The sequence below is a fragment of the Acomys russatus genome, chromosome 21, assembly GCF_903995435.1.
Source record: "Acomys russatus chromosome 21, mAcoRus1.1, whole genome shotgun sequence".
NCBI lineage: Eukaryota > Metazoa > Chordata > Mammalia > Rodentia > Muridae > Acomys > Acomys russatus.
In genome coordinates this window covers 39,956,109-39,983,995 of record NC_067157.1, presented here as the reverse complement: position 1 = coordinate 39,983,995, position 27,887 = coordinate 39,956,109, and the positions used below count along the sequence as shown (strand labels likewise).

Below are 27,887 nucleotides of genomic sequence, written 5' to 3'. Positions count from 1 at the left end.
AGACCTTGTCTGGAAAAACCAAACCAACAACCAAACAAACAAATTGGGCAGAGTTTGAGTGGAGTCCGGCCGGGCTCAGTTTGTACAGTTTTTCTATAGAACTATGAAACCCAAAACTATGCACAGGGCTGGCTTTTTAAAAAAAAGATTTATTTATTTTATGTCTATGAGTACACTGTTTTCATGCACACCAGAAGACAGCATCAGATCCTATTACAGATGGTTGCGAGCCACCATGTGGTTGCTGGGAATTGAACTCAGGACCTCTGGAAGAGCAGCCAGTGCTCTTAACTGCTGAGCTATCTCTCCAAGCCCCAGGGCTGGCTTTTGTCTCTCATAAGCAGATCAACAAGCCCCAAGGACTTTCTATTCCTCTTTCTTCTCCTTTAAAACCCTACCTTCTTAAGAATTCAGGGTATAGGACTCTTGACTGAATCCAGTCATGTAGTAAAGCACGGGCAGGAGCTGAGAGCTGATTCTTCTAAAGGACTTTACAGTCCTACTGCAACTCCGGAAAAGTTTAACTATAATGAAATAGGCAATTTAGCTTCAATGGGTCAAGATATAAATACAGAAAAAGTTAGTTATAACATCATGTTTATTAAACTTATTTGGAAAACCTGATTGTTTCATGTTAAATCTCTCTGCTTTAATGCAAGAATGGAGTGGTCCACAGTAAGATAAATTACTATTATTTCACGTGTCTTCAACAGTCTTCACTTATCTCCACCAATGACAGCACACAGTTGTTTAATATAAAGTTTGACCCAAACTGGGCTACGTAGCCAGGAATGAAATACACTCAGGCCAGGCGGTGGAGGCACATACCTTTCATCCCATGAACTTGTGAGGAAGAGGCAGGCAGATCTCTATGAGTTCCAGGACAGCCTGCTCTACAAAACAAGCCCAGGACAGCCAGGGCTGCTACACAGAGAAAGCCTGCCTCAAAAAAAAAAAAAAAAAAAAAAAAAAAAAAAAAAAAAAAAAAACAAAAAAACAAAAAACAAAACACCCAGAACAGAAAAACTCACAGAAAACAGTCTTGTTATTTATAGACAGAATTTACAAAAGCAAAGCTAACCCAAGTGACCATTATGTGCACACGTGAGTGAATACTAGTTTTACATTTACACACACACTCATATGAAATGAGGAACAAAGATACGTTTTAAACAACTGTTATCTGTGAAAAATATATAAAGTGTGACTGATACAAGGTTCGACTTGAGTGCTTATTCAAAACTTGGTGCTTAAAAATGTTTGGAAAAATTATCCATATATATATATAAAAGTTATAAAAGGTGAGAGAGATAAGGAAACCGTGCTCAGTGCAGTTTAATAAGTAGGAAAAGTGAGCCAAGGAAGGTTTTCACATAAGACTCACACAACATAAATAGGTAACTAGAAGTCAATGAAATCATTTACCCAAGGTCAGTGTTACTCAAATTGAACAGAACTAAGGAATATCCAAGTGAACGTCACTTAGACTCGAGTAGCACCAAGGAACTTTCCGGAGAGGATAAGCGAAGGCAAGTTTTGGTCATGTGCTCATTGTAAATATTAGCATACGTTCACGTTAGTCTTCAAGACACTGATCTTAGCAAGATTAGTTCCTCCCCGTGATGCTGAGTGCTATGTGTCTTACAATGGTGTCACACAACTCAGTGGTAATCTGCCTAGATTAACGGACCATCGGATGCTATTAAGCTATCCTTGTAGGACAGTACCAGGTTCAAAATCTTGCATCCCAACCCCAGATTCCTTTCTCTATGCTCTGAACTCTGCAAGGTGTTGGGACCCTCTCCTTAGCCCCAGTGCAGGATGCCTTTGGCTGGCATCCTGGACATGTTTCCCACATGGCAGCGGGCAGTGGCGGTCCAAGTCAGCTGCTAGTTGATGCAGGGGCAGCAGAAGCAGCAGATGGTCCTGCAGGGGTTCTTCTTCTTGTACTGCACCGCCTTGCGCACCTGCGCCTTGGCCTCGCCTGTGTAGTCGAGGGTTTTCTGCACATTGAGCTCGATGACGTTCAGCGTGTCCGCCTGCTTTTCCACCAGCACAGCCATCTGCAGGAAGAGCTCATGCACGTCGCGGATGCGACCCTCCAGGCGCAGCAGCTCGCGGTGGCGACTCTCAATCTCGTTGAGCGCCGCCCGCGCGCCCTTCACGTCGGCCAGCAGGTTCTCGGAGAAAACGTCCCACTTGCCCTGCTCGAACATGTCCTCGATCTGCTCGCCCGACACGTCCTTGCCCATGATCTCCAGCTGCCGCTGGATGCGGATCTTGCAGTTGTCGCGCTGTTTCATCTCGGCCTGGTTGTACTCGTACATGGCTTGCTGGAAGGCGCGGGCCAGCGCGCTGTACTGCGCATGCGAGATGCGAGCCACCGCCGAGTGCGCGCCATGCCGGGCCTCAGCCTGCTCGCTCAGTTCCTTCATGGAGCGCAGCTTCTGATGGATGCCCTCACCCCGGGTCTTGATGGCCTTGGCGATGGAGTTGGTGTCGCGCTTGATGCTGCTGAGTCGCCGCATGGATGTGAGGAAGCGTACGTTCTGCCTCCCTAGGCGCCTCACGTCGACCATCAGCAGCTGGTTTTCCTCCTGGATGTCCTGGATGACCCGGTACAAGGACTCCAGGATGTGGTCGGTCTCGAACACGATGTCCTCGTGGGGAGCGTCAAAGTCATCATCCTCGTCTGGGAACTGCTGGTCATAGCTCCTAGATAGCTCCAGAAGCTCTGCAAGCCGGTCCTTCATTTTGCCTACAAGTAGAGAGACAGCGGTTAGGATCTCTGCATTCAGAGGAGCCGAAGCTCAAAGAAACTGCTCTGCTCTGCGCTCCTAAGTCTTTTTCCATGGGTGCATTAAACAGGCTGAATGCTCCATAATATTTCACTTACGAGTAAAGAAATACTATGATTCAGACACTCGATTAGATTTTGCAGCTCACTATTACAGGCACCCTCAAGTCAATCAGTGACTTAAAATTTTAGATTGCTTTGGTAAAAAATTTTATTTATTTATTGGTTTTTTTCGAGACAGGGTTTCTTTGTGTTAGCCTTGGCTGTCCTGGATTTGCTTTGTAGACCAGGCTGGCCTTGAACTCACAGCAATCCGCCTGCCTCTGCCTCCCGAGTGCTGGGATTAAAGGCATGCGCCACCTTTTTGTTTCGCCATCATGAATTAGGCAGACAGACACACGTGTGTGTGTGTGTGTGTGTGTGTGGGAACCCAGAAAGTTTTGCAAACTTTTGAATAAAGACAATGTACAAGGCTTTGAGAAAGACACTACATGTTTTCTATTCTGCGGCTATTTGTCACTGGTAGACATGCCCTGTTTTACTTAGAACAACCAGTAAAAGTTAACTTGGTTTATGTAGCCTGGGTGATGGCCATTCCTTTAATCCCAGCACGCAGGAGGCAGAGGCAGGTGGATCTCAGCAAGTCTGAGGCCCACTTTGTCAGGTTGGTACAGATAATGACTAAGACAGAATAATGTTGCCTACATGCACCCGTTTTTAGTGAAGTGAAAATGTGGAGGTGGGACTAGTCTGCCCTCATACATGGCGCTTTCTGGCTAGAAACAGCCTGTTCCTACTACATAGTCTGGCAAAGCATAACTCCCAAGGGTTCCACAGTCACCCAGGCAACTTGATCTCAAAAGTTTCTTATGGATTCAGATACCTAATGGCATTCAGCCATGCCAGTGGAGGGCGGAAGTGTGTACTGGTGATAACGGAAAATGGTGGGCACTGACCATGGCCTCTAGCAGCCATGGTCATTTGCATAATCTTAGGAGAAATTTTATTATTCTGTTATGATCATTTTTAATACAACAAAATTTCCTGCTTAAAATGCCATTTCTGCTCTTTGACGAACAAAATCAATACCAGACTTTCTCAGTGACAGTAAATGTTATTTTCTTAGCAGAATAATAGAGTAGGCAGTAAGAAGACCCAGCCTGGGGACAGGCCAGAGGAGATGATGTACACAGCAGGTTAAGGTGCTCATAGTTTTGGTTATTTTTAATTAACTGACATGTAAACATAAATTTGTTTATATTAATGTGGTGCTATGTAATGTTTCAATACATGTACACACTGCATTAAGTTTAAATCAAGTTATATACGTCTAACTTCATATATATATATATATGTATATATATGGAGATAGCTCCTTAAATATTAATCATTTCTGAATCATGTGGAACAGTGCTACTCAAGCATTATATACAAAACTATCTCCACTAAGTGTATTATAATAAAAAAAATTCACCATTAAAGAAAAGAATACAAAATATATTATGAGTATTTTCCTCCTTCCCCTCCTCCTTCTATTTCTTCTTTTAGGTTTTTCAGGATAGGGTTTCTCTGTGTATCCCTGGCTGTCCTAGACTTACTTTGTAGACCAGGCTGGCCTTGAACTGACAGAGATCCATCTGCCTCTGCTTCCTGAGTGCTGGAATTAAAGGTGTGTACTATCAAGCCTGGCTCCTTTTTCTTCTTAAATTCTTTATTATTTTTAATTCTGTGTATTTATGTGTATCTGAGGAATCCAGAGGTGTGAAATCTCCTGGAGCGAGAGTTACAGGCTGTCATGAGCCATGCAGTGTGGGTGCCGGGCACTGAAAACCAGTCCTCTGCAAGAGCTTTACGTGGTCTTAAGCACTGAGCCATCTCTCCAACCTCTTTTCCTTTTTCTTCCCCATCAAGTTAGCAGGGAATATTTAAAGGTAATACTTTTTTCAAGTGGGCAGGATTCTGGGACTTCTAAAGAGAATCCTGGGAAGGAAAAACACTGATAGAAGCTTCTGGGAGGGCAGCCCAGCAATGCATTGAAAGCTTTTCAAGGCGTATTTATTCTAAGGATCCATGAGAAGGTGTGTAGATCTCGTGAGGCAGGCACACTTTTCACCACCATAGTATCTTTGCAGATATTTTTTAAAAAATGACTTCAGTGCACAAGATGCGCGATAACTCAAAGTGTTTAGAAGGCCGTCTAATAAGATGAAAGGCACGAGTGCTCGCTCGGGTAGGAAAGGCAGCTAGAGAGGAAAGAAGTCCAGCAGCCACACACTATTGTCTCAATTAGACATGAGCAAGATGCATCAAAGTGTCAATAGTGATTTTCCTTGAGTTGTGGGATACTGTCATCATTGCTACTACTTCCTTTCCGGTATTCTATATTTTTCCATAATTTTATGAGATCTATACAGATTTTATCATTAATTTTATCATCTGTGCATGGCCATTAGGTTGGTATGCTGTGCTTCCCGAGAAAGTACACTAGCTAGCTAGCACAGAGTGGGAGCCACACCCAGCTGTTTAAGTTGGTGTTCAGTGCATTCCACTCTCCAAGAAGTGGATGAGTGACATGGATATATTTGGATGAACACAGCAAGATCAGAGAATAGATGTTTTCCTTGCATCTTGGCCAAGCCTCACAAAGCACTATGATGGAAGTAACTGTTGACAAACGGAAAGAGTCACACATACCAAGTTTCTAGGACTCTGTCTGGAGATGGGTTCTATGCTTTCTACTGCTGCCCCAAAGCTGGGAACGAGCTATGCACAGAGACCACCTCATTCTCAAGCATGAAGAGCAAAGCACCTAGAAGATGGTATCAGAAAATGTTCAAGGGGTCATTTGTGACTAGGACCTAACAGCCTGACCCCACAGGTCCCCAGTCAGTAAAGACCTAACACCATTTGAAGGCACAAGTCTCCAACCTGTATGGGAACGTGAAGGGCAGAGAGGACGTTCCTTTGCTGAGTATTACATGGGAGCTTTCCTAGGAAATTCCTGTCTACCCTTCCTGAACAGCACAGGCCTAGATGGCTAAGTGCTACCCACTCAGAAGTTCTCCAAGCTGCTGGTAAGCAAGCAACAGGAAAACTGTGTGTGTGTGTGTGTGTGTGTGTACGTGTGTGTGTGTGTGTACTAAGAGGTTTCCACTCTGAGATTCTCTTCCAAACTATTAGAAATATACAACTTTGCTGAAGGTATATCAAACATAGAGGAGGGCAGAGAAGAGCATCAAAATAAGCCTCATACTCAGCAGGTTGACATGTATGTACCATGAACTCCTAAAAGCGAAAACTATAGTATCCGATAAAAGCAGATCAGACAGTTCAACAGACTGAGCCCGAGTTTCATGGTGGCAAATAGCAGCATAGTAAACATGTGGAAACTGTTCATAGAGTTGCTGAATTAGCTTCTATTTTAATTCACCACTCAGGTGGAAAATTCCAGAGATGGTTTATAACTATCAGAAATCTGCTTATGTCTTCTAATCTGTCCTTTTATGCATGCATGTAGTGTGGCCTGTGAACTCAATATGAGATGAAGGGAAGAGAAGGAGGGAGGGGCGGGAGGATGACTGCTTAACCCTTCTTTTGTTGAGCAATCAAATTTCATGTGAGAGCACACAGAGAAATAAAGAGATGATGATGCCTCAGTGGACCTCAGCCTTAGGGGGACAGTGCTGTCACCTGGAGGGTCTCCAGCATTGCAGCCGCCTGCACCGGGGCTTCTAGAATGAGCTCCTTGTGATTCTAGCATGTCATCAAATTTGTAGCCCGTTCCACAGATTCCTCTTGTGGAAGCTTTGTGATCATGAAAGTCAAGCAGTTCTGGAGAACCGTAATGGTCTCCAGGTTGAAGAGAGACTGAAAGCGCCAAGGACCAACGGTGAAGGAAAAGGTTAGCACTCTGCCTCTTCCCCTACTGGAAAGACGGTGGCTTTTGCAATCACTAGGCACACCATCAATCTAGTAGGTCATGAAGATAATCCGGGAAGCCGTCAAGGTAGCTTAAGCAAGAATGATAGGAGTTTATTAGACTCTTTTTACTTTTATACGAACAGTTCAGGCAGACACTAAGAAAGAAAGGGGCATTAAAAAATGGACATTGAGCTTCGTTCACTATTACGTGGCACCTTGAAGTACATTAATAAGTCATCTAAGCTGGGTGTGGTGGCTCACACCTGTGATCCCAGCACTCAGGGAGGCAGAGGCAGAGGGATCTCTGTAAGTTTGAGGTCAGCCTGGTTTACAAAGGGAGTCTAAGGCAGCCAAAGCTATACAGCGAAGCCCTGCGTTGAAAAACCACAGACAGACAAACAGACAGACAGACAGATGCGCGCGCGCGCGCGCACACACACACACACACAGAGTTATCTAGCAGAATTCAAAATGAAGTATGGCGCAGCTCTATTAGCTAAAGATACAGGCCACGAGGAACTGAGTCCTTCTGTTAGATTTGGCCCATAAAGTCTTGCTATTTTCTAGCTATGCCTCAGTTAGTAAAGAGTTTGCCATGCAAGCATGAGGACCTGAGTTGACACTCTGCAGCACCCATGTAAAAATCTGGGTGCAGTGATGCAAATCTACACCCAGTGCCCTGGGGCGGCAGAGACAGGTGGGTCTCTGGAGTTGACTGGCCAGCTGAATCACTTATTTAGCCCCGAGTTCAGGGAGACCTCTGTAGAGAGAGTCCTTTAAGTACTGTATGGGAACATTGCCTGTCAATAAAAAGCTGATAGCCTATTATTCACTGAGGCAGGAAGTAGGATGTGGGAGTTCCAGCAGAGAAAGAAAGATGAACTCTTGGCTAGGGTGAGAGGAAAGATTCGCCCTGGACTATAAGGAAGACAGACACATGAAACTGAGGGGAGGGAACAAGCCATGTAGGACACATAGAATAGAAAAATGGGTAATATAAGTTATAAGCTAGCTGGGGAATGAGCCAAAGCTTATGTCCTAGGCATTTATTCACAAACAATAAAGTCTCAGAGTCGTTATTTTGGGAGCCGGGGCTCGGGTGCAACAGCATGAGGTTACAGACCTTCACTCAAAAAATAAGGCAGAGAGAAAATTTGGAGGATACCTAATGTTCACTTCGGGCCTGCATGTGCACACATATTCATGTGTACCAACATCTAAACACACAGGTTCACACACGTGAGTACATGAGAATGAGCACACAAACCACTGCACACATGCTTGCACAGGCACATTTTCTGTCATATCAGGAAGGATGACTCATACGTAACACACTGGATGCTACAGAGAACAGCCACGAGAGATCTGCTGTCTCTGCTTGTCCTAAGGAAACTTCACAAACACAACGTATAGCAATAGCTGCTCATAAAGGCTGTATGCACATTTACTCTGTATCCATAAAAAAGACAATTGTTGATTGTTATAGTCTAAATCATGTCCCTTTGAAATGACGAAGATTAATGGCATCTTGTCCTGACTCCATTTTGTGTCTGCTTAGACCAGTCATTCCCAACGTTTCCAGTGCTGCAAACCCTTTAATACTGTTCCTCGTGTTGCGGTGACCGGACCATAAAATTATTTTTGTTGCTTAATAACTGTATTTTTTTACTGTTATGAATTGTAATGTGAATATCTGATAAGAGCATGGTCTTAGGTGGTCCCCGTGAAACAGTTACAACCCGCAGGCTGAGAACTGCTGGCTTAGACAGTTCTCAGCGCTCTCCCCTTTCCCTGTAACTGTCACGCCTGCCTTGGCAACACATTTGACATTTTCACGGTCTTGACTCGGGTCCACATGTTATTAACCAAAATAATTAAAGTAAACTAAAATAACTAGAAAAGATATAAGTAGAAAATAATTGGCATGTTGGGTCTAAACTAATTACTATGCTCTGGCAAAAATGAATGTTTCAGGGCTACTTGGACCATCATCTGACCTTGATGTAAATTATTATGGTCTTTGTGGGTTTTGCCTCTAAAACCTCCGTGTGCCTGAGCTTGGGAACCAGGAGACATTTCAGAGTCACAAGCCCACTCCTGGTCTGGCCACCAATAAAAAAGACTTAAAACATTTAATTGGCTTAATCCCCGTGGTTGTCTATAACTATCTCACGTGGATCCTTTCACCTTTACGGTGCCACATTCCAGATTCATATGTGAAAGTCCTGACTCAGCATGTTAGAATGCATCTGTACTTGGAGCTGGCAATGGAGTAATTAAGTTAAAATGAAGTCTTTGGGGAGTGGATCCTAATTCAATACGGCTGATAAGGAATCCAATAGGAGACAATTTGTATCCACAGAGGAGGGCTGAGAGGAGACTGAGTTAATCTGTAAGCCAAAGAAACAGAATTCAGAAAGAACAAATCTTGCTAAATCAGTCCTCTTTTTCTTTCTTTCTTCCTTTCTCTTTCTTTCTTTCTTTTTGTTTTTTTCTAGACAGAGTTTCTCTGTGTAGCCTTGGCTGTCCAGGCTGGCCTCGAACTCACAGAGATCTGCTTGCTTCTGTCTCCCCAAGTGCTGGGAGTCATTTTTCTATTGCCATGATAACACACCCCGATGAAGCCAACTTATAGAAGAATGAGTTTATATGGTTCCAGAGGGTTAAGAGTCTGTCATGGCAGGGAAGCAGAAGGCCTGGCGACAGGAGGAGAAAGCAGGAGGCTCACATCTTCAAGTAAAAAGCAGAGAAAACAAACTCAAAATAGTGCAAGTCTTTAAATCCTCAAAGCCCATCTCTAATGACATACTTCCTCCAGAAAGCCCACACTTCCTAAACCTCCCAAACAGCATTATCAACTTGGGAACAAGTGTTCAAGTGCCTGAGACATTGGGGGCCATTTCCTTCAAACCACCAAGACTGCCAAAACCCTGACATTATGTTCACAGCATCCCTGAGGTATAAGTTTCTGGTGCCAGGGAGTATCCAGGCTTTGGACACTGTGATATGATATTGCCAGAGAGCTGAATACAAGACTGAAAAAGTGACAACAACAAAAGCAACTCGCAATGTTCTAAGTGAGTTTATGGATTTTTGTCTTGGGTTCCATTCATAGCTGCTCTTGGCCGAATGTGGTCAGCAAGCTGGACAGACCTAGAAGCCACGCAGACTGTCATATGTCTATATGACATCCCTAGTAAGCCAATTTATACGTCAAGGAAATGTTGCCTAACACCAGTAAATCGAATCCCTCCTGCTTTCACAGCACGGTACAAGCTTTTTGACTTGTAGCAAGAGGAATCAGACACAGATGCGCAGAACACAGTGCAGAGGGAGGTCCACGTCGCAGCATGGGGAGTTTGCTACAGAGGTGAAACAGGTCGTAAAACCTGTAAGGGTCTTCCTTAAACCTATGATAAGCAACTGTTTAGGACTTGACACTTCTTTCATGCATCTTCAGAAAGTTTAGCGGGTTTTTTTTTTTTTTCAACGTGAACTTAAGTACACATTTAGATGCAGGAGCTTTGTATTATATGCAGTATCCAGATATTGATGAAGCAAAAAGTACCTTGTCCCCCCAGAGAACATAAACGGTCACTTTTCTATAGTAGCCAAGCTCTTATTTCAGATTTTCTAATATACAGCTGTTGGGGCCTGGGTTTTCTAGCATATTTTAAGTAACAAAAGAAGATGATGGCTACAGATTGAAGGTCCTCTGCTGGTCCACATGAGACCCCGGGAAAAGCTCCTATCCCCTCTCTGGTGGATGCAGCCAGCATCAGGATACACTGCCTGGTAAGCTGAGCTCGCAGCCCTGCCCACGCATGATGAGGTCACAGGCTGCTCAGCTGCCATCACCCTGTACAGACCTTGCTCAACCACTTGCTCCAGCCCCTCCTGTCCGGCCACCCCCACACCACAGTCATCTGGTTGGGAACAGGACATTCCACTACGCCACAGCAGCTTCCTCACAATTGGCTTCTAGCTCACCCATAAGAACACACCCTTAAAAAACAACAAAGGCCCTTTCCCCAAAAGGTTGACTCAAACCCATGAATAATCAGTTCACTCAGCTGAGTAATCCGAGGTGCTCTGCTCTGTGCACACCAAAAAAAGGAGAGAGTCTGTCCCCACCTGGCTCCAAGACAGGGCTTCTCTGTGTAGCCCTAGCTGCCCTGGAACTTGCTCTGTAGATCAGGCTGGCCTTGCACTCACAGGGATCCACCTGCCTCTGTCTCTCTGGTGCTGGGATTAAAGGCACGCACCACTGTCTCCTGGCCTCGATTGACCTTTTTTTTTTTTTTTTTTTTTTTTTTAACATGAGAAGAAGCAACATCTGAGTTATCCAATGACATCAATATGTGAGGTTTGCCAGACAAGTGACTTTCATAATCTCCGGAGTCTCTACCTCCAACCGCCAAAGGTATTCATTCATTTTTGTTGGCGTTTCTCTTTGGAGATGCATTGCTATACTTCATGGATTCCTTGTGTGGGACACAGTTTGCTGGCCACTCTGCTGTCATTATCCATACCTTTGTACTGTGTGGTGATGCAGTGTTTGATCTGAGAAGTTTCTCCACTGCGTTTTACTCTTTCGTCAGTGAATGTGAAAGCTGGGCTTTCTCTTCAATTCCATTGACCACACTGCGATAGGAATAAGACATGGCTAGCTGACGCACACACTTGTAACTGCAGTTCTAGGCAATCTAAGGCCCTTTTCTGGTTTCCACATGCATCGGTCATGTGAGTGGTGCACAGACATACATGTAGGCAAAGCAGTTATACACATAAAATAAGAAAGAAAAATAAATAAAATAGAAAACATAATGGTGCAGTAAAGGCTACCTAAAATTTGTGCGTGTGTGTGTTAAATTTTTGGAATATTCTACTTCATTTTTAGCAGCCACAGTTGACTACAAGCCACTAAAGGCACAGAAAGCATAACTGTGGTTAAGCGGTTACTCCGCCTCATCAGGAAACTGTTGGTTTCTCTGTCCTTTGAATAAGGACTTGGCAATGGATCTTGCTCTGATGAGAGGACAGTAGAACATGTTGCAGAAGGAGATGCCTGGGTAGCACAGGTCACTGAGGTTTGTCCCTCTTACTATTGGGGACATTGTGAGGAAGTTGGAGGTAGCCTTTTGGAGAATGGGGCCACACAAAGAGAGGGGCTGAATGGGTGAGCCTGGGCACGGCCAGGGGAGATCTACCAGAGCTTGCTTACTGCGGAGGGCGTATACAGAGCAACTCATGTTACTTACTCTCAAAAACACAAGAAACGACTAAGACCTATCTGGGGGTGCTTTACTGTAATGCCGCTCACTGATAAAACTCTCTTTGGGTTGCTCTGTGCCCCCAATGTACTCTCCTTTAATCCCAGATTAGGAAGCTGACAGGAAGCACAGAGAGATCATAAGTTGTGGAAGGCAAATGGTCATGCATTTAAAATCGAAGTTTGTTATGATTTGAAATGAAAATATAAGCAATATTCTAAATAGCTATCCTGATGATGATGGCCTGAGGTATATATTTTAATTATACATTACACATATGATATCCTATTTATATTTTATCTAAAATTTCATATAACCATTTATTTTTCAAAAAGCACATTTATCGTAACAAGTCAGAGGTTAGTTCTGTCTTTCCTGTTGAAAGCCATAGTGAGTCACAGTGAGGAGCTAATATGGCCCTGAAGAGCTGCCTCACGGTGCCCGTGCTGCACTGGAGTCGGGGAACTGTGAGGTCATGACAGCACACAGATACCTGGCATCTTTAACTTTGGCCAGGGTTCAGTCTGATAAGAGGTCTAGAGAACGTGAAGAACCAGTTTTGGAATGGAAGTGGATAGTTTTGAATGTACCTCAAGTCTATTGTGTAGCTCACCTGAACTAAGGAGCAGCCACCAGGAGCAGTGCAACTCTCCAACTAGCTTGACTCTACCATGCAGTATCAGTCAGCAAAGACAGCGGCAGGGGAGTCCCTTGCCATCGCACCAAAAAGAAGCAAGATTGGTGGGAGTTCAACGTAGTCTCTGAAAACTATCAGGAGTTGATGTGGCCGGGTTCATCCTTTAGGATGTTAAAGGCATCAGGATGGGAGTCTACTTAGAACCCCACATCTACATTTCAAAGTATGAGTGGCCAAGGGTTCAGCCCTGGCAGTTAGTGAAGTTATGTTCTGAGTCCACCTCGGCCATTGTCGGCCCTCGCCTGAGATTCCTCAGACTCCCACAGTCCCAGCAGGTAGAAATGGTGACTCAAGAAAAGGGATGCTACTCCTAAGAGGCTGGTGCTTTCTAAGCCTGCTTATGTCACCTTTCTTTGCAAGCTACCCTCTCCCATGTATGAATGCCGACCTCAATGATTGAGAGAGGACTCGGTGGGGGTGGTCCATGAAGTGCTTTTACACAACCAAGAGTGCACAATCCTGTCTTTGCCACCTGCTTTCTTCAGTTCCTGAGATTCACCCAACCTTAATCCACCCAAATAACTAATGCAGAACCATAACCACAGGTGCCAACAGTGCATTTGCCAGTGTGCTGTTAACAGCTTACTTTCCATTTCACCTATGGCTATAAGGGACCTTAAAACCTATGGGTTACTATATTATCCAAATTTAAACATTTTAATGGAGATAGAGATGATAGATAGATAGATAGATAGATAGATAGATAGATAGATAGGCAGTCAGTCAGTCAGTCAGGCAGATGGAAGGAGGGGGCATGTGTGCTATGGCACCTTTCCAGAGGTCAGAGGACAATCTTGTGGCATCAGTTCTTTCCTTCCACCTTGGAATGGGTTCCAAGATTTGAACTCGGGTCACCAGACTTTCACAGCAAATACTTTACTAACTACCTTTCTGCCAGCCCTATTTCAGGTTTTAAATCACTTCATTTCTTAATATTCTAAAATCTTTTTTCCTGTTTAACTCTATGTAAGAATACAAAAACTCAGAATTATTTAATATTTAAAAAACATTTTCCACCATCTAAATAAATTCATCATCTATTAGATACGGGTCAGAACCATAAAATAACCCACAACAAAAATCTAAACCGTTCCTTTTGTCCCAGGAAGTAACTCATATTTAGCAAACACATCCAGAAGCCCTGACCCTGTGCTGTAAAGGCGAGAACATTTCTCTGATGAGACAGAGGAGTCTATGAGGTCTCTTCTTAACAAGGACATCCCACAGGGTCACCAAGAAAGCCATGTGATACATTCCCCTCAAACAAAAAACGTTGCCTAGGTGAAACTCAGTAAAATGAAGAATGATGAGGGCAAGCTGGAAAGGTCAGGAACATTCTAGAAAGGGAGAAAATGTTTGCATGTGCTTTTATGCTCAAGAATCTCAAGGTGGTTGGTTACTCCAGCTCCATACATTTCAGAGACTATGAAAGATTTATGGGGTGTATAAACTAGTCTGAGGCCTGACAACCTCATGACGTAGTGCTTATAAAGTCTCTGTCTTAGCTTTCATTTTTTTTTTATAAAATGAAAACTAATGTATTTATAACTAATTAATAAAGTAGTATCATTATTTATTGTGGGGGGAGGGGTGCACATCTGTGTGCAGGTTTCTATAAGAATGCGTGTGCCCATGTGTGCATGTGTGGGAGCCAATGGCTAACACTGGGTACTTTTGATCACTTTTCATCTTTTTTTTTTTTGAGACAGAGTTTCTCAGCGAACCTGGGGTGATTATCTGGATTGCCTGGCCAGCCCCTTGGGTTTTCCTGTCTTTGCCTGTCCAGCGTATGGATTACAGAACCATAGTGCCACGCCTGGCTCTCCATGTAGGTGCTAGGGATCTGAATCAGGTCCTTATGCTTGCTATGACAAATGGAAGGCCTAATGTGGCAGCTGGGCCCTTGACTGAAAAAAAAAAAAATCTGTCTTCTAGGTGAGGAAGGAGGATGCGGGCTTGTTCAGGAAGATGAAGAAAACAGAATTTGGGTGGATCATAATTTGAGAGTAGATTTAGACAATCTAGAGTTTTGTAACTGGAAAGAAGGCCAAGCTAACAAGACAGAACGGAGTAAGAAGTAACTGACAATCCGGAAAGCAGACCACACAGTGACTTCCAGAGCATTCCAGAGCACACTCATGATGCAGTGTGTGGTTCTGCCTCAGTTACTGTAGTCACAATATTGACCACTGCGTATTGATCTGGCGTTGTCCTGAGGACGGGGGTGCATGTCTAGCTAGAAAGGGGTAGAAGTGAGCTAAAGCATCACCAATGCATAAAACTGAGAATCAAAACAAACAAAGAAAACCCCAAAATCAAAAACAAAACAAACAAACAAACAAAAAAACCCAAACTGTGACAGAAGCGTGCTATTTAGAGACTGAACACACACATCTCAAGAGCTTGGACCTGGCTGTCTTTGTGGAAACAGGAAAGAAGACTGACGTTCTTCATTTTTCATTATGTATTGCATGGGATTAGTTGGCATTTCTAGAATAGATGAGTTTGAAAAAAAAAAAAATAGTAAAAAGAAAGAGGGAGGGAAAGGAAGAAAGAAGGAAGGAAAGGAAGAAAGAGGGAAGGAAGGAAGCATGACCTAGCCCAAAGAGATATGCTTACAATCTCATCCATTGCTGGAAAGGATGTCTAAGGTGAGAGAATCACTAATTCAAGGGCGGCCCAAGCTAAAGACTGAGCTCAAGGCCAGACTGGCGAGTGAGAAGGACCTCATCTCAAAACAGAACAGAAAAAGGCTGCGGGGGTCTAGTTCAGTGGTAGAGTGCTTGTTTGGAGTGGGCAGGGTCCTGACATTCATTCCAGTCCTAAACAAACAAACAAACAAACAAAACCCATAGAGGTTGTAGGTGGGATTGTAGCTACGCCCAGCTCACTATCCCCTTACAATGTACTCAACTAACTTCCTGAAGGAAAGAACAGAAGGGAGAGTGAAGGAGAAGGAGAAGAAAGGGAAGGAGGGAGGGGGAGGGAGGTAGAAAAGACCCACCCCTGAGGTCCAAATTATTAACCAATTAATGCTGTGAATCTGGGCTAATGTAGAGTTACTAAGAAAAGCTGGGCCTAGTGGCACATGCCTTTAACCCCAGCACTCAGGAGGCTGAGGAAAGAAGATCTCTGGACTCAAGGCTGGCTTGGTCTGCTATACATAGAGAGGTTCAGGACAGCCAGAGCTGCATAATAGAGACCCTGTCTCAAAAAGACCAAAAAGAAAAAAAAAAAAAAAAAAAAAAAAAAAAAAAAAAAGAAAGAAAGAAAAGAAAAGAAAAGAAAAAAAGCATTCAGAAACTGTTTTGTGTGTCCCCATTTCTGATATTAATGGCTTCATATAAATTCCACTTCAGAATAAACCTCTAAATACACTTACAGTGGAGTCATAAACTCTGCATATATTAAGTTTTTGATTGAAATAAACCCAAACGTTTACTCTGTTTTGTTTTTGTTTTTTCAAGACATGGTTCCTCTGTGTAACCATGACTGTCGTCCTGGAACTCGCTCTGAAGATCAGGCTGGCCTCGAACTTACAGAGATCCTCCTGCCTGTACCTCCCAAGTGCTGGGATTATAGGCATGCACCACCACTGCCTGGCAAAACCCAAACTTCTTCCAAGGCTTTACACTGAAAATCAAAAAAGGAAAATTACCCTGAGCCAGCTGTAGCATACACACATGTGATCTCTGCAGTGGGCAGGCTGAGCCCAGGATACACTAAATTTGAGTTCTTCCTACACAGTGAAACAGGATTAATACTGATGTGGACAAAGGAAAAAGAAGAGAGAATGGCCCTAAAGCAACTCTCAAGGCACTGGGTTTCAGCTTGGCCAACCAGGAAAGTGCCTCTGTGTACTGAGGACTTGAGTTGCATTCCCCAAACCCACATAAACCAGGCCTGGTGGCACAAGCTCTGCCGAGGCAGAGACCCGAGGGCTGGCTGGCCACCCAAACTAGCCTAATCAGTGATTTCCTGGGCAAATCTCAAAAACAAAACAAAACAAAACAAAAACAAAAACCCTGTCTCCAAACAAACAAACAATCCCAGCACTTGGGAGGCAGAGGCAGGTGGATCTCGGTGAGGTCGAAACCAGCTTGGTCTACAAAGTGAGTCCAGGATAGCCAGGGTTCCACAGAGAAACCCTGTCTTTAAAAATTTAAAGAAACAAACAAGTGGAGCGCACCTGAGGTGTGACACCTGAGTTTGTTCTCTGTTTTCCACATGCATGTGCACACAAATGTGAAACACACACACACACACACACACACACACACACACACACACAAATAATTCTCAACTAATGAACTCTTATTTTTTTTTAATAAATTGAAAATACAGTAATAGAAAGTAGAGGAACTCCTGGCCAACATAGCATCTATCATAAAATGATAATGAAGAGAATGACACTTTGTAATATAAAAAACTAGGCAAATGGATATGAATAAAATACTGAGAACATAGACAGCTATTCATCAGGGAGCGAGATACAAAAATGCCCAGAGCACTCAAAAGTCAGTTAAGAGTAATTCCTAATTCCAACTAAATATCAAAAAAGACATGTTGACTAAATAGGACATTCCCACTGACATCTGTTAACCTTTAAAGACAAGTTGACATGCCTATAACTTGATTCCTTAAGGAGCACATTTTCTCACCTGTGTCTTTTTTGGAAATAATTAAATTTGTTATACTTATGTATGAAACCACCCAACAATAAAAATAAATTTAAAAATAAGGTAGAGAATAAATAGAAGACATATTATGTCTGTCTCTGGCCTCCATAATACTCATTTTTGTATGTGTGGATGCACATATGGGCACACATACCACATGCAAATAAATGAATAAAGTAACTAAAAATGAAGGTATTAAATTTAAATTTAATGTCTCAGCCAGGCATGATAGCACGTGCCTTTAATGCCAGCTCTTGGGAGGGAGAGACAGGTGGATTGCTGTGAGTTCGAGGCCAGCCTGGTCTGCAAAGTGAGTACAGGACAGGCAAGGCTAACACAGAAAGACCTTGCCTCAAAAAACCAAAAAATAAAAATATAAAATAAAATTTATGCCTCAACATAAAGGTAAGCAAGCAAAATGCTGAACACATCAGTTAGCTCAATTTAATGATGCACATTTTTCATATGTACATCAAATGTCACAGGGTGCCACACAAAAACATTAATAGTATTTATCAGTCAAAATAATACTAATAATGTGTGGCGGGTTGAATGAGATCTGTCCCCTATAGTCTTGGGCATTTGAGCACTTGGTTGCCAACTGGTGGCCTTGTTGGGAGGCTTAAGTGGTAAATCCTTGCTGGAGGAAGTGTGTCACTGGGGGTGAGCTTTGACAGTAAAGAGCCCTTCCTAATACTAATTTACTCTCTGTTGTGTGCTCAAAGTTCGCACATGTGAACGCTTTCCTAGCTTCCTATCGCAGCCACCACACCTACTGCTCTTTGCCAAGCCCCCTTACCATCACGGGCGATAACCCTCGGGAACGCTCAGCTAAAATTGCTTCTCCCTTCCTTAAGTTGCCTTTGATCTTGAAGTTTTCTTACAGCCACAGAAAAAACTAATACATAATGGCTCACAAATTAAATATTAAATCTTAAAAGCTAAGAAAAAATATCATGAACACATCATCCTGTCCTCGGATAAGCTTGTAGTCTAGGAGGGAAAAAGTAAGCCAGCAGGATAATAATAAACGATGAAGAATTGGCCAGAATGACCAAGAAGAGACTTGATACCCTATGAGCATATACAGGGGGAGGTAATCCCCCTCAGGAACAGTCATAGGGGAGGGGAATAAGGGGAAAATGGGAGGGAGGGAAGAATGGGAGGATACAAGGGATGGGATAACCATTGAGATGTAACAAGAATAAATTAAAAAAAAAAAAAAAAAAGAATTGGCCAGAAAACAAGAAAAAGGAACACCTAGCATGAGCAGCTAAGCTAGGTGGAAGCTACCAGTTGCAACACAGCGATTGCAACCTCTCTGCACTGCTGGAAGCCAAGTTCACAAATGAGAACTCAGAACACACGCAGCTCTCAGTGCCTGTGTTTTGCCCACCACTCAAGGGTGACTTGCCTAGGCCTTTAGCTGATAACAGTGACTCTAAAAAACTTATTTAAAAGCGGTTTCTATTACGTTTATTTACTTAAAGATTTGTTTATTTGTGTATTTTATGTGCGTGAGTGCTTGCCTGCATGCGTGTGTGTATGCCATGTGCATGCCTAGTGCCTGAGGAATACAGAAGAGGGTATCGGAGCCGGGATTACAGATGGTTGTGCTGTGAGTGGCCATGTGGATGCTGGGGACCAACTCTGCATCCTCAGTAGGAGCAGGAAGTGCTTTTAACTGTGGCACTGTTTCTCCAGGTCCCACATTTATATATTCATTTTGTGTGTATGTATGCATATTATGGATATCAGTTTTCATCACCATGTGGGTCCTGGGTTTCAAACTCAGGTCATTAGGCTTGGTGACAAATGCCCTTATTGAGCCATCTTGCCATACAAATTCACACAGTTCAGAGCTTTAAATGTTTGGGTTTTGTGTTTGTTTGTGTGTTTTGCCACTGTATATTACACATTCAGGATATTAAAACCAACTCCTAGCAACAGCAGTTTGCATGAAACATGCAGAAATGTCCTGCTCTGTTCCTTCCTATCAATTTTACTCTTTAAATGAAGGAGTCACTTTCTTCTCTCTTTAGCATCATCATCTTCCCAACATGCTCTGTGTGCACACGTGTGTGTACACACACACACACGTATATGCATGCACACACACAGGTACAAATGTGTGTGCACTTGTATACCCACGTGAAGGATCTCAGTTTTGATCTAGATACAGCCAAAGAGCTTTCTTTGTTGAAAAGGGGCCCCTTGTAATGAAATCCACCCTCCCAGCTTTGATTTTGGTGTGAATCGGGTTCCTTGAGAAGGTGGCATTTCCCCTGACCCAGGGCTGGGTCTAGGAACTGGCACTCCCCTTTCTTCCTCTTGCTTAACACCAGTGTTGCTCTGCTGACTGGCTTACGACACAGTCTCTTGCTGTTTGGGTTCTGCCTGCCCATAACCTCCACGGGGTCTGGGGCTGTGTCTGAGACTATGCCTGATGCGTTTGTAGTGCACTTTAAAATATCTAACCTGGAAACCTTGGTAAATATTTCTCAACTAAATATGCTCACTAGAATGGTTCTCTTCAGTCACTATCGTGAGCCACGTGTCCTGGACACAAGTGAAAGAGGTCCTTGTCCTCACAGGGGTATAAACACGATAGAGGGGTGAGAAGCATGCTGTGCTCAGAGGAACAGTGGGAGACTGAGAAAGAGAAGTCTTTGTACAGAAGGCAGGGTCTTCAGGAACTCCAGGTGGCTTACTAGGAGGTATTTGGTTAGGGGAAAAGGAGAGGAAACTGAGGCAGAGAGGCCTGAGGCACAGCAAGGAGGGCACAGGACTGACGACTGCCAGGCTCCTCAGGAATGAGCATACAGCAAAGCTCCCTCTCTCCTTTACCAGGTCACTCTGCAGATGACTAACGTTTCCTGCAAAGAGCTGATTCAAAATCAATATGCTCTCAAGTGCCTTTCCCTTCCAAGAAGTATTGCCCATCTCTGTGAGCCAAACGATGCGCTTTTCCTGCATCTATGAATGTTTAATCTTCCTTCCCAGGCTAGCATTCTCATGCTATCATGCTATTGGATGTTCATTAAGGATTAAAGGCAGCACCCCAACATTTTCTCTGCATAAGACTTCCTGGAACTTCTTCCTATTCTGGAAGAGTTACTGATTCCTATATGAGCTGACCTTCCTTCAAGCACAGCTTTTCAGGAATCTGACATCTCTCCATCTGAGATGGGAGAAAGCCAGGGCAGAACTTCCTTTCCTCTTTCTCTCCCTCCCGGCCTTCCCCTCTTCCTTCCTGCCTCCCTCCTTCCGCTCCCCATCCTCCTTGTACAGAGATTCTCTTGTGTCTTTATGGAAACATTACCTGTCAATAAAAGCTGATGGCCTATTAGCTGAGGCCAGAAACAGGTGGAACTTCAGGCAGGGAGAGAGAGGAAATCTGAGATATAGTCAGAGGCTGGAGATTCGCCCTGGACTCTGAGAAAGATGGATGCATGAAACTGAAGGAGAGGTAACCAGCCACATGGCACATGTAAGATAGACAAATGGGTAATTAAATTATGAGCTAGTTGGGGAACGAGCCAAGGCTTATGGCCTAGGCATTTATTCAGACATATGAGGACTCAGAATAGTTATTTTGGGAGCTGGGTATAAGAAGAAACACCCTGGGTCACACCTCTTCTTCCTCCCCCTTCATGCCCACCCCTTTGGTTTTATTTTTGAAATTTCCTAGGTAATTCTCACAATTAAAATCTATGGCCAGGCAGTGATGGAACACGCCTTTAATCCCAGAACTTGGGAGGCAGAGGCTGGTGGATTACTGTGAGTTCGAGGTCACCCTGGTCTACAAAGCGACAGCCAAGGCTAAACAGAGAAACCCTGTCTTAAAAAACCAAATAAAATAAAATAAATCTAAAGGCTATACATGGAGGTTCACTGTACTGTCTGAGGCTTTTCAAAGTTTGCATAGGTATTGGAGAGAAAGAGGGAGTGAAAGCAGCAGCAATACTGCTCTATTTCTCTTCTGCCAGGCTGTTCTGTCATAGGAAAGGGCTCTGAAGTAATAAAGAGCCATGAGTTACTGACACCAAGACATTGTTTCACATGGCTTATGGTATAGCAAATGAAGAGGATACAAGGTGGACAGTGTAATAGTGATATTATGGGATTCATCTCACGAACTCGTCTACTTTATCCAAAATCAGATCGTGGACCACTAGGCCAGTGGGCGTGAGTAGGAAGTAAGGAGGAAAGCTAGGAGTAAAGAGGCAGACTTGCTGCGATTCATATGCTTAACTTGAAGCCAGAACATGCCCTCTTCCCTCCACTATTCCAAAAAACTGGAACTCACATTATTGGACGACTAAATTCTGCAAAGAATGTTGCTTTGCATCTTTGAACCAGCCTCTGCCTCTCAAGTGCTGGGATTAAAGGCATGTTCTACCACCACCCAGCCATAGATTTTAAATGTGAGAATTACCTAGGAAATTTCAAAATAAAACCAAAGGGGTGGGCATGAAGGGGGAGGAAGAGAGGAGTAGAATGGTCCAGTACAAAAAAAAAAAAAAAAAAAAAAAAAGAAACACTATATCAGAAGACTTGTGTCCAGACAATCTCAGAAGCCACTGAAAAGGAAAACACTCCCAGTTAAAGCTAAAGAAACACATTGTCTCAACCAGAGAGTTCCAATCCCAAACCAATTCACACTAAAAGTTACCAGTTAGTAAGCCTTACAAAGAACTTGGACAACCTATACCAGTGTCCGAGACCCATAGGCTCAGGGAGTGGACCACAAACGCCTACTTTGACAGATGGCTTAGTTATCAGCAAAAGTCACAGAATAGCTAGAATGAGGAGGAAGCTCTGAAAGAACCAGCAAAGCCAACCATAGGGGTTGCCTACTCTCATGGAAGTTCTAGAAGAATTGAGGAAACAAAATAAACTCATGCACAACAGTGACCTACCTTTCACTTTCTATTGACAGGAATCACAGACAGTTATAGGAATTCAAGCCAAGGGACAGTGTGGGTTGTATTGCCCAAGAAGTTTCCATGTTGTCTTCATACAACAGGGAACTATCAATTTCCTGATGAATCTGAAGAAGCATCAAAACTTTTAATTCATACAGGAAGAAACCATGGAAAGGCACCAAGCTTTACAGATCTGGACATTTCAGAGCTTTAAACTTGGTGAGTTTGGTTAAGTTTGAGAACAGTATTAATCCGATGCATCTACCTTTAAAGGATCCAAAGTCAAGATGGTCAACACTATGTTGAACAAAAAACCAAAATATTAGCTCAAGTCAGAGTAGGTCAAATCATCAAACAATTAGAATAGAGTTGAGGCTGGACTTGGGGGGGGGCATGGTTCGTTGGTTAGATTACTGTTGTTAGGACCAACGGAATCTACTCAAATGTGCTCAGTGCAAAGCAAGATCTCAGCAGAAAATATCTAAACCATTTGCCAACCTACTGTCAAGAGGATAAGGATACAGCAGAGTCTTGTTCACTGCCTAGGATTCTGGAAGTTGGAGGCAGGAGAGCAGCTGTTTATAGTCGAACTAAGATGAAATGGGCACCAGAAGACAGATCAGAAGCCAAGAATGTAAGAATAAAAGTTTTAATGTCCCTGACTTTCGTTTGCTATTGATTATTTCACCATTTACCCTCAACCTGTTGATTAGTACCTGGGTCCCTGGCCTTTCAACTAACAAAACACATCAAAGAAAGAGGGAAAGCTGAACATTCAGAACTTAGGGAATAGCTCTGTGGGTCAAAAGCTCTGAGAATCTTCAGATGCCCCAAATCTCCATGAAGATATTTAGTCCATTATCATCATGGTGAGGAACATGGATCCAGGCAGGCAACCACAGTGCTGGAACAGTATCTGAGAGCTTACATTTGGTCCACAACCATGAGACAGGCAGGCAGGCAGGCAGGCAGGCAGGCAGGCAGGCAGACAGACAGACAGACAGACAGACGAGACAGAGAGCACTAATTGGGAATGTCGTGGCTTTTGAAACCTCAAAGCTAACCCCAGTGACACTCTTCTTCCAATAAAGCCACACCTTCTGATCTTTTCCAAACGGTTCCACCAACTGGAGACCAATTGTTCAAATATATGGACCTATGGAAGCCACTCTCATTCAAATCAGTACACTTCAATGATAACCCTAGCTGTAGTCCTATATTTCTTGGAGGAAAATCGGGAGAAAGATGCTACACAGCAAAATAGGGGCCATGAAGGGTCCATATTACGCCTGGAGCTATTCCTGCTCGAGGAAGAATTGTTGTGGTTTCAAAAAAATGATTACAATTTTAGTTTAAGACAAAGTCTTAAATGTCATTCATCCGTTCATTTATTCATTTATTCCACTGTGTCAGTTCTATTAGCTCCGTCCTTCATTTCCATGCGTCCTCACCAGCACCTTCTTCATGCTCTCATCTCAGTATTATAGTAGTCTTCCTAAGACCACGTAGCTCTCAGCTGATCTGTTCTGTGTGTGTGTGTGTGTGCGTGTGTGTGTGTGTGTGTGTGTGTGTGTGTGTGTGTTTATTCATGTGTGGTGTCTTCATGTGCATGCAGGTACTCATGTGTTGGCATGTCTGAGGTTGACACTGGTGCCTAAGCTCTCTCACTCACTCTGGAACTTATTGATGCAGCTAGACCACAGGGTCTAGGATCCTTCTGTTTCCACTGACTCAGAGCTTACACTGCAAGTGAAAGCTTTTGGGTCTAGATGGGTGCTGGGGATCAAACTCAAGTTTTTATGCTTGTGTGGCAAGCCCTTTTGACTTAGCTCCTGCTCAGTTTTAAACACGTATCTGATGCTGTTTGTTTTCTCATAGGCCTCCACAGAATGAGGTCCCGGAGCCCATGTGGTGCATGGGCCTTTGTAATCCCATATTTCTATCTTTCCACCTTCACCTTTCTGCCCTCCTCCACGTGCCAGGAAACACGCTGGAGTTTCCTGACCGCAGAGTGCTGTTTCAGTCTTCCTCGGTACTGCTGTTCCTTCTGCTGGGTCACCCACCCCTCCAGCTCCTGGACCACTCCCATCTACATACAGTCAGGTTCATGATTTAAGAAATGCTCCTTTACGCTCATCACAAGTCAAACCTGTGCCAAAGCCCAGGAGCGCAGTACACGTTATCTCTTCCTTCTTATAGAAAGCACGACTCTGCGGCTGCAGAGGGAGAGGTGAAATGAAGAGATTAAAGTCGTTTTAGGTTGAGCAGTTTTTGTCCTTTAAAGCTGGCTCCATCACAGGACTGGGAAATTTGGTCTTCCTCAGTCCTGAGGGATCCTACTCAAGAGACTCCAGTGAAGGCCTGACCCCTAGTCATGTTGCTTGCTGTACACACGTGTTTAAGATAAAGTTTAAACTCACAAATTATTCACAGTAAGAGATTAACACGAATTAGTAGTTTTAACAATATGGTTATAATTATAACAATATAGTCTAATCAATTTGGTGTGGATGCATCCCTTCTCTCAAAGTCATACTGCCAGGGGTGGCGGCAGACACCTTAACTATGAGCACTCAGGAGGTAGAAGCAGACAAACAGATATCTGTGAGTTCTAGGTCAGCCTGATCTACATAGTGAATTTCGGGGGGAGCCAAGGCTACGCAGTGAGACCATGTCTCAAATAAAATAAATCAAAGTGTATTACTGGGACTTTCTACTTACTATTTGATAATTCAGCTAATGAAAGTCATGGAAGCTAAGCCAGTCCTTAGATGAAAAGCAACTATCATATAAACTCATAAGCAGAAAGTCACTTCGATCTAGTGGTCTAAGGTTATGAACCACTCATTAGTCACTTTGTTTTTTGTTTTTTTAAAGGTACATGACTAAGAGTGCCCACAACTGGCCATAGGTGGCAACCGACTGGGTTTGGCCTTACATGGCTACTAAGTAATAGGAAAAATGGCTTATTCAAACACTTTAAAAAGCCATACCTTACTAACAGACTTTCAAATCATGTATCGGATGAAAAATGGTCTGCCTACAAAGACAAACAGGGTACCGGAACTCAGACTTTCCCTTCCCGCTCCAGCAGAAACCTAGGACATTCTGGTATTCCACACTGGAGTACCTCCTCTGAGTACAGATTGCTCATAGCACCCATCTCATAATGTTGGATATCCCGAAGAATCTGCTCAGCTGTGGCCCTGGCTGCCAGGACAGCACTGGGTCCGTGGTTGTAGACATGGAACTTGATGCAGAGGTGGAACCACAGCCTTGTGACCATGTCTAGGGCTGACCTCAGCTTGGCCAGGGTACACAGTTAAGCCTGCCTCCGCTGGGCTTCTAGACAGGGAAGTTCATCCTAAGAATCACTATCCAGCCACAGAAAGATTTAATGTCTTAATGTCTGCTTCCAGCAACCTTCTTCAGGAGTGTATCTTTAAAAGAACCAATTTGGCAAAATAAATAAATAAAAGAACTGAAATGTTTTTAAATTTAGATTAACAATCACTCCACTAAATGCCCTACTTCTGCCAATCAGTGAAAAGTGACAGCAAAAATGGTTATTGAATGATGAAATTAATTTTCTCTTGAGCTTCTGTGGGAAAGCACATGATTTTAAGGGTTATCTCAGATCAGCCTAGTGACCCCAGTTGGCATGTTGTCCCATCAGGCGCTCTAGGAAACTGAAAACTTGAATAGTTGCTTCCTAGGCCGCCTGCCCTGGTTTGACAGCACCAGCCCCATCTCCGGCACTGCCTTGCTTTTCAAAAGCTTATTAACAAAGTCTTGCAATTAGAGCAGCCTCGTGACTCATTTTTGGATACCCGTGTAGAAACTACAGCTCCTCCCTCTGCTGAGAAATGGCTCGAACAAGTGTGAGGGGGCCACAGGAAGTAAAACGCAGGGCTCAGCTGGTGTTCGTGGAGTCAAGAAGCCAACAGAATTCTGTGGTGTGGTTCTCCAAGTAAAGCCACCTGACAGCTCTCCTAAAACAAACTCCCCAAAAATCTTCTGTGTGAGCTGTTTCAAGGCGGTATCAATGTTGCTGTATTTCCTGGCTCCTGAGTCATACTGTCAAGTTCGAGTGGAGAAGTGCCCATTCTAATGTGTTTGAAAAAGTGTAGGCCAAACTGGGAAAAAAAAAAAAAAAAAAAGCCTCCATAAAATAAAATAAAACAAAACAAAACTCAACCTCTCGACTTAAACCGAAGTAGCCTCCGGTAGTTTTCTTAAGTCAGACTACATTAGGCATCTGTGAAGCACTTTTGATGAAGCAGTATATTCTCAAACATTTAAAAAGGTTTCTGCGCTAGGTGAGAGACCCCCGAGTCCTGACGGTCCCTAGAGGCTCAGAGAGAACCACACCCCAAACCCACCTGCTGCTGCACAGTATCTCTCAGCCCCGGGCCAGCCCGGTCCCCGACCCTAGCCAGCCCCGCGCCCGCGTCCCCGAGGCCGAAAAAGTTAAGAGAGCCAAGCGGACTCGCGGGACAAAACGAACCGTGATCCAGCGGGTCGCTGATCCGGGAAGTCCGGAGGTAACTGAGTGCGCGTGACCCCTCCGCTCTGCTCCCCGCGCTTCTCGGTAACCCAGGCTGCGCCTTTCAGCCGGGGTCCGAGCCCTGCGCCACCCGGGCCGCATCTGGGCACCGCCCCCGCCGCTCTGAGGCAGCACAGCTGGGGACCAGGCCCCGCCCGGGGGGACGTCCTCCGCGGGGCGCTCAGCTTCCCGCCCGGACAGGAGTCACCACGCAGCAGGATGCTGGAAATCTAGACACCAGCCTCCTTCCCCTCACGTGCGCCCCCAGATGCTGCGAGCTACAGCGTGGACCACCCGGGAACTTCCTCCCTCTTCCTGCGTGCTCCGAGATGAGAGGTGGGCGGGGCGGGATCCGCCGGACTTTCCGCGGGGAAACCCCTCCACGCGGGTGACTTTTGCAGTCCAGAGCGTTTCTGAGTCTAGGACTCTTGAAACCGTTTCTGAGCGTGGGTGTGGCTGCTCCAGGGGGGACCTGCGCGAGGGCTGAACCAGAGGCTGTAGATCAAGAAGATAGTGAGCACCCGCCTGCCACCAACCCCTTCTCACCTGCTGTCAGTGGGGCACCCATAGGAGTTTTGCCTGTGAGAAACAGTTAAAAGGGCTGGGAGATGGCCCAGCTCTTGATGCTCTCACAGAGGACCTGAGTTCGGTTCACAGCATCAAGTAGCATGAATCTGTCGGGTTAATGTGAGATCGTGACAGAAGGGCAAACTGCATCAGTTCTGCAATTTGTGTGTGTGTGAATCTAAAACTACTTTTGATTTTTGGTTTTTTCAAGACAGGGTTTCTCTGTGTAGCCTTGGCTAACCTAGATCGCACGCTGTAGACTAGGCTGCCTCCTGAGTGCTGGGATTAAAGGCGTGCGCCCCCCCCAACCTCCACCCCCGCGGCTCCTAAAAATAATATTTAAACTTGTGCTGGCTTGTAAAAGCAGGACCTTAAGCATGGTAGACGCCCCCCCCCACCCCCGCCCAGCCTCTAGCACTGATTATTAGAAAAAGAACTAAAACAAGAATAACGAATGCTGTGTGTTCTGAGGGAGAAGG

The 27,887-nt window shown here is 44.3% G+C and overlaps 1 protein-coding gene across 3 annotated transcripts; it reads right to left on the bottom strand.

Annotated features, from left to right (window-relative positions):
• Positions 1–1,871: 1,871 nt before the first annotated feature.
• Positions 1,872–27,234, bottom strand: Stx11 (syntaxin 11). Of its 3 annotated transcripts, none has more exons than XM_051164388.1 (2): positions 26,803–27,234; positions 1,872–2,758 (listed from the first exon to the last, which is right to left on the bottom strand). In XM_051164388.1, the coding sequence occupies exon 2, from the start codon at positions 2,751–2,753 to the stop codon at positions 1,890–1,892; it is 864 nt and encodes a 287-aa protein (XP_051020345.1). In that variant the 5' UTR covers positions 2,754–2,758; positions 26,803–27,234; the 3' UTR covers positions 1,872–1,889. The 3 variants fall into 3 exon arrangements, with proteins under 3 accessions (XP_051020345.1, XP_051020347.1, XP_051020346.1); XM_051164390.1 differs by lacking the exon at positions 26,803–27,234 and adding an exon at positions 11,251–11,271; XM_051164389.1 differs by lacking the exon at positions 26,803–27,234 and adding an exon at positions 10,853–10,954.
• Positions 27,235–27,887: the final 653 nt, after the last annotated feature.

Bases quoted from the DNA above. Each gene is read 5' to 3' on its own strand.
- Stx11 (XM_051164388.1), bottom strand. From the start codon at position 2,753: ATGAAGGACCGGCTTGCAGAGCTTCTGGAGCTATCTAGGAGCTATGAC.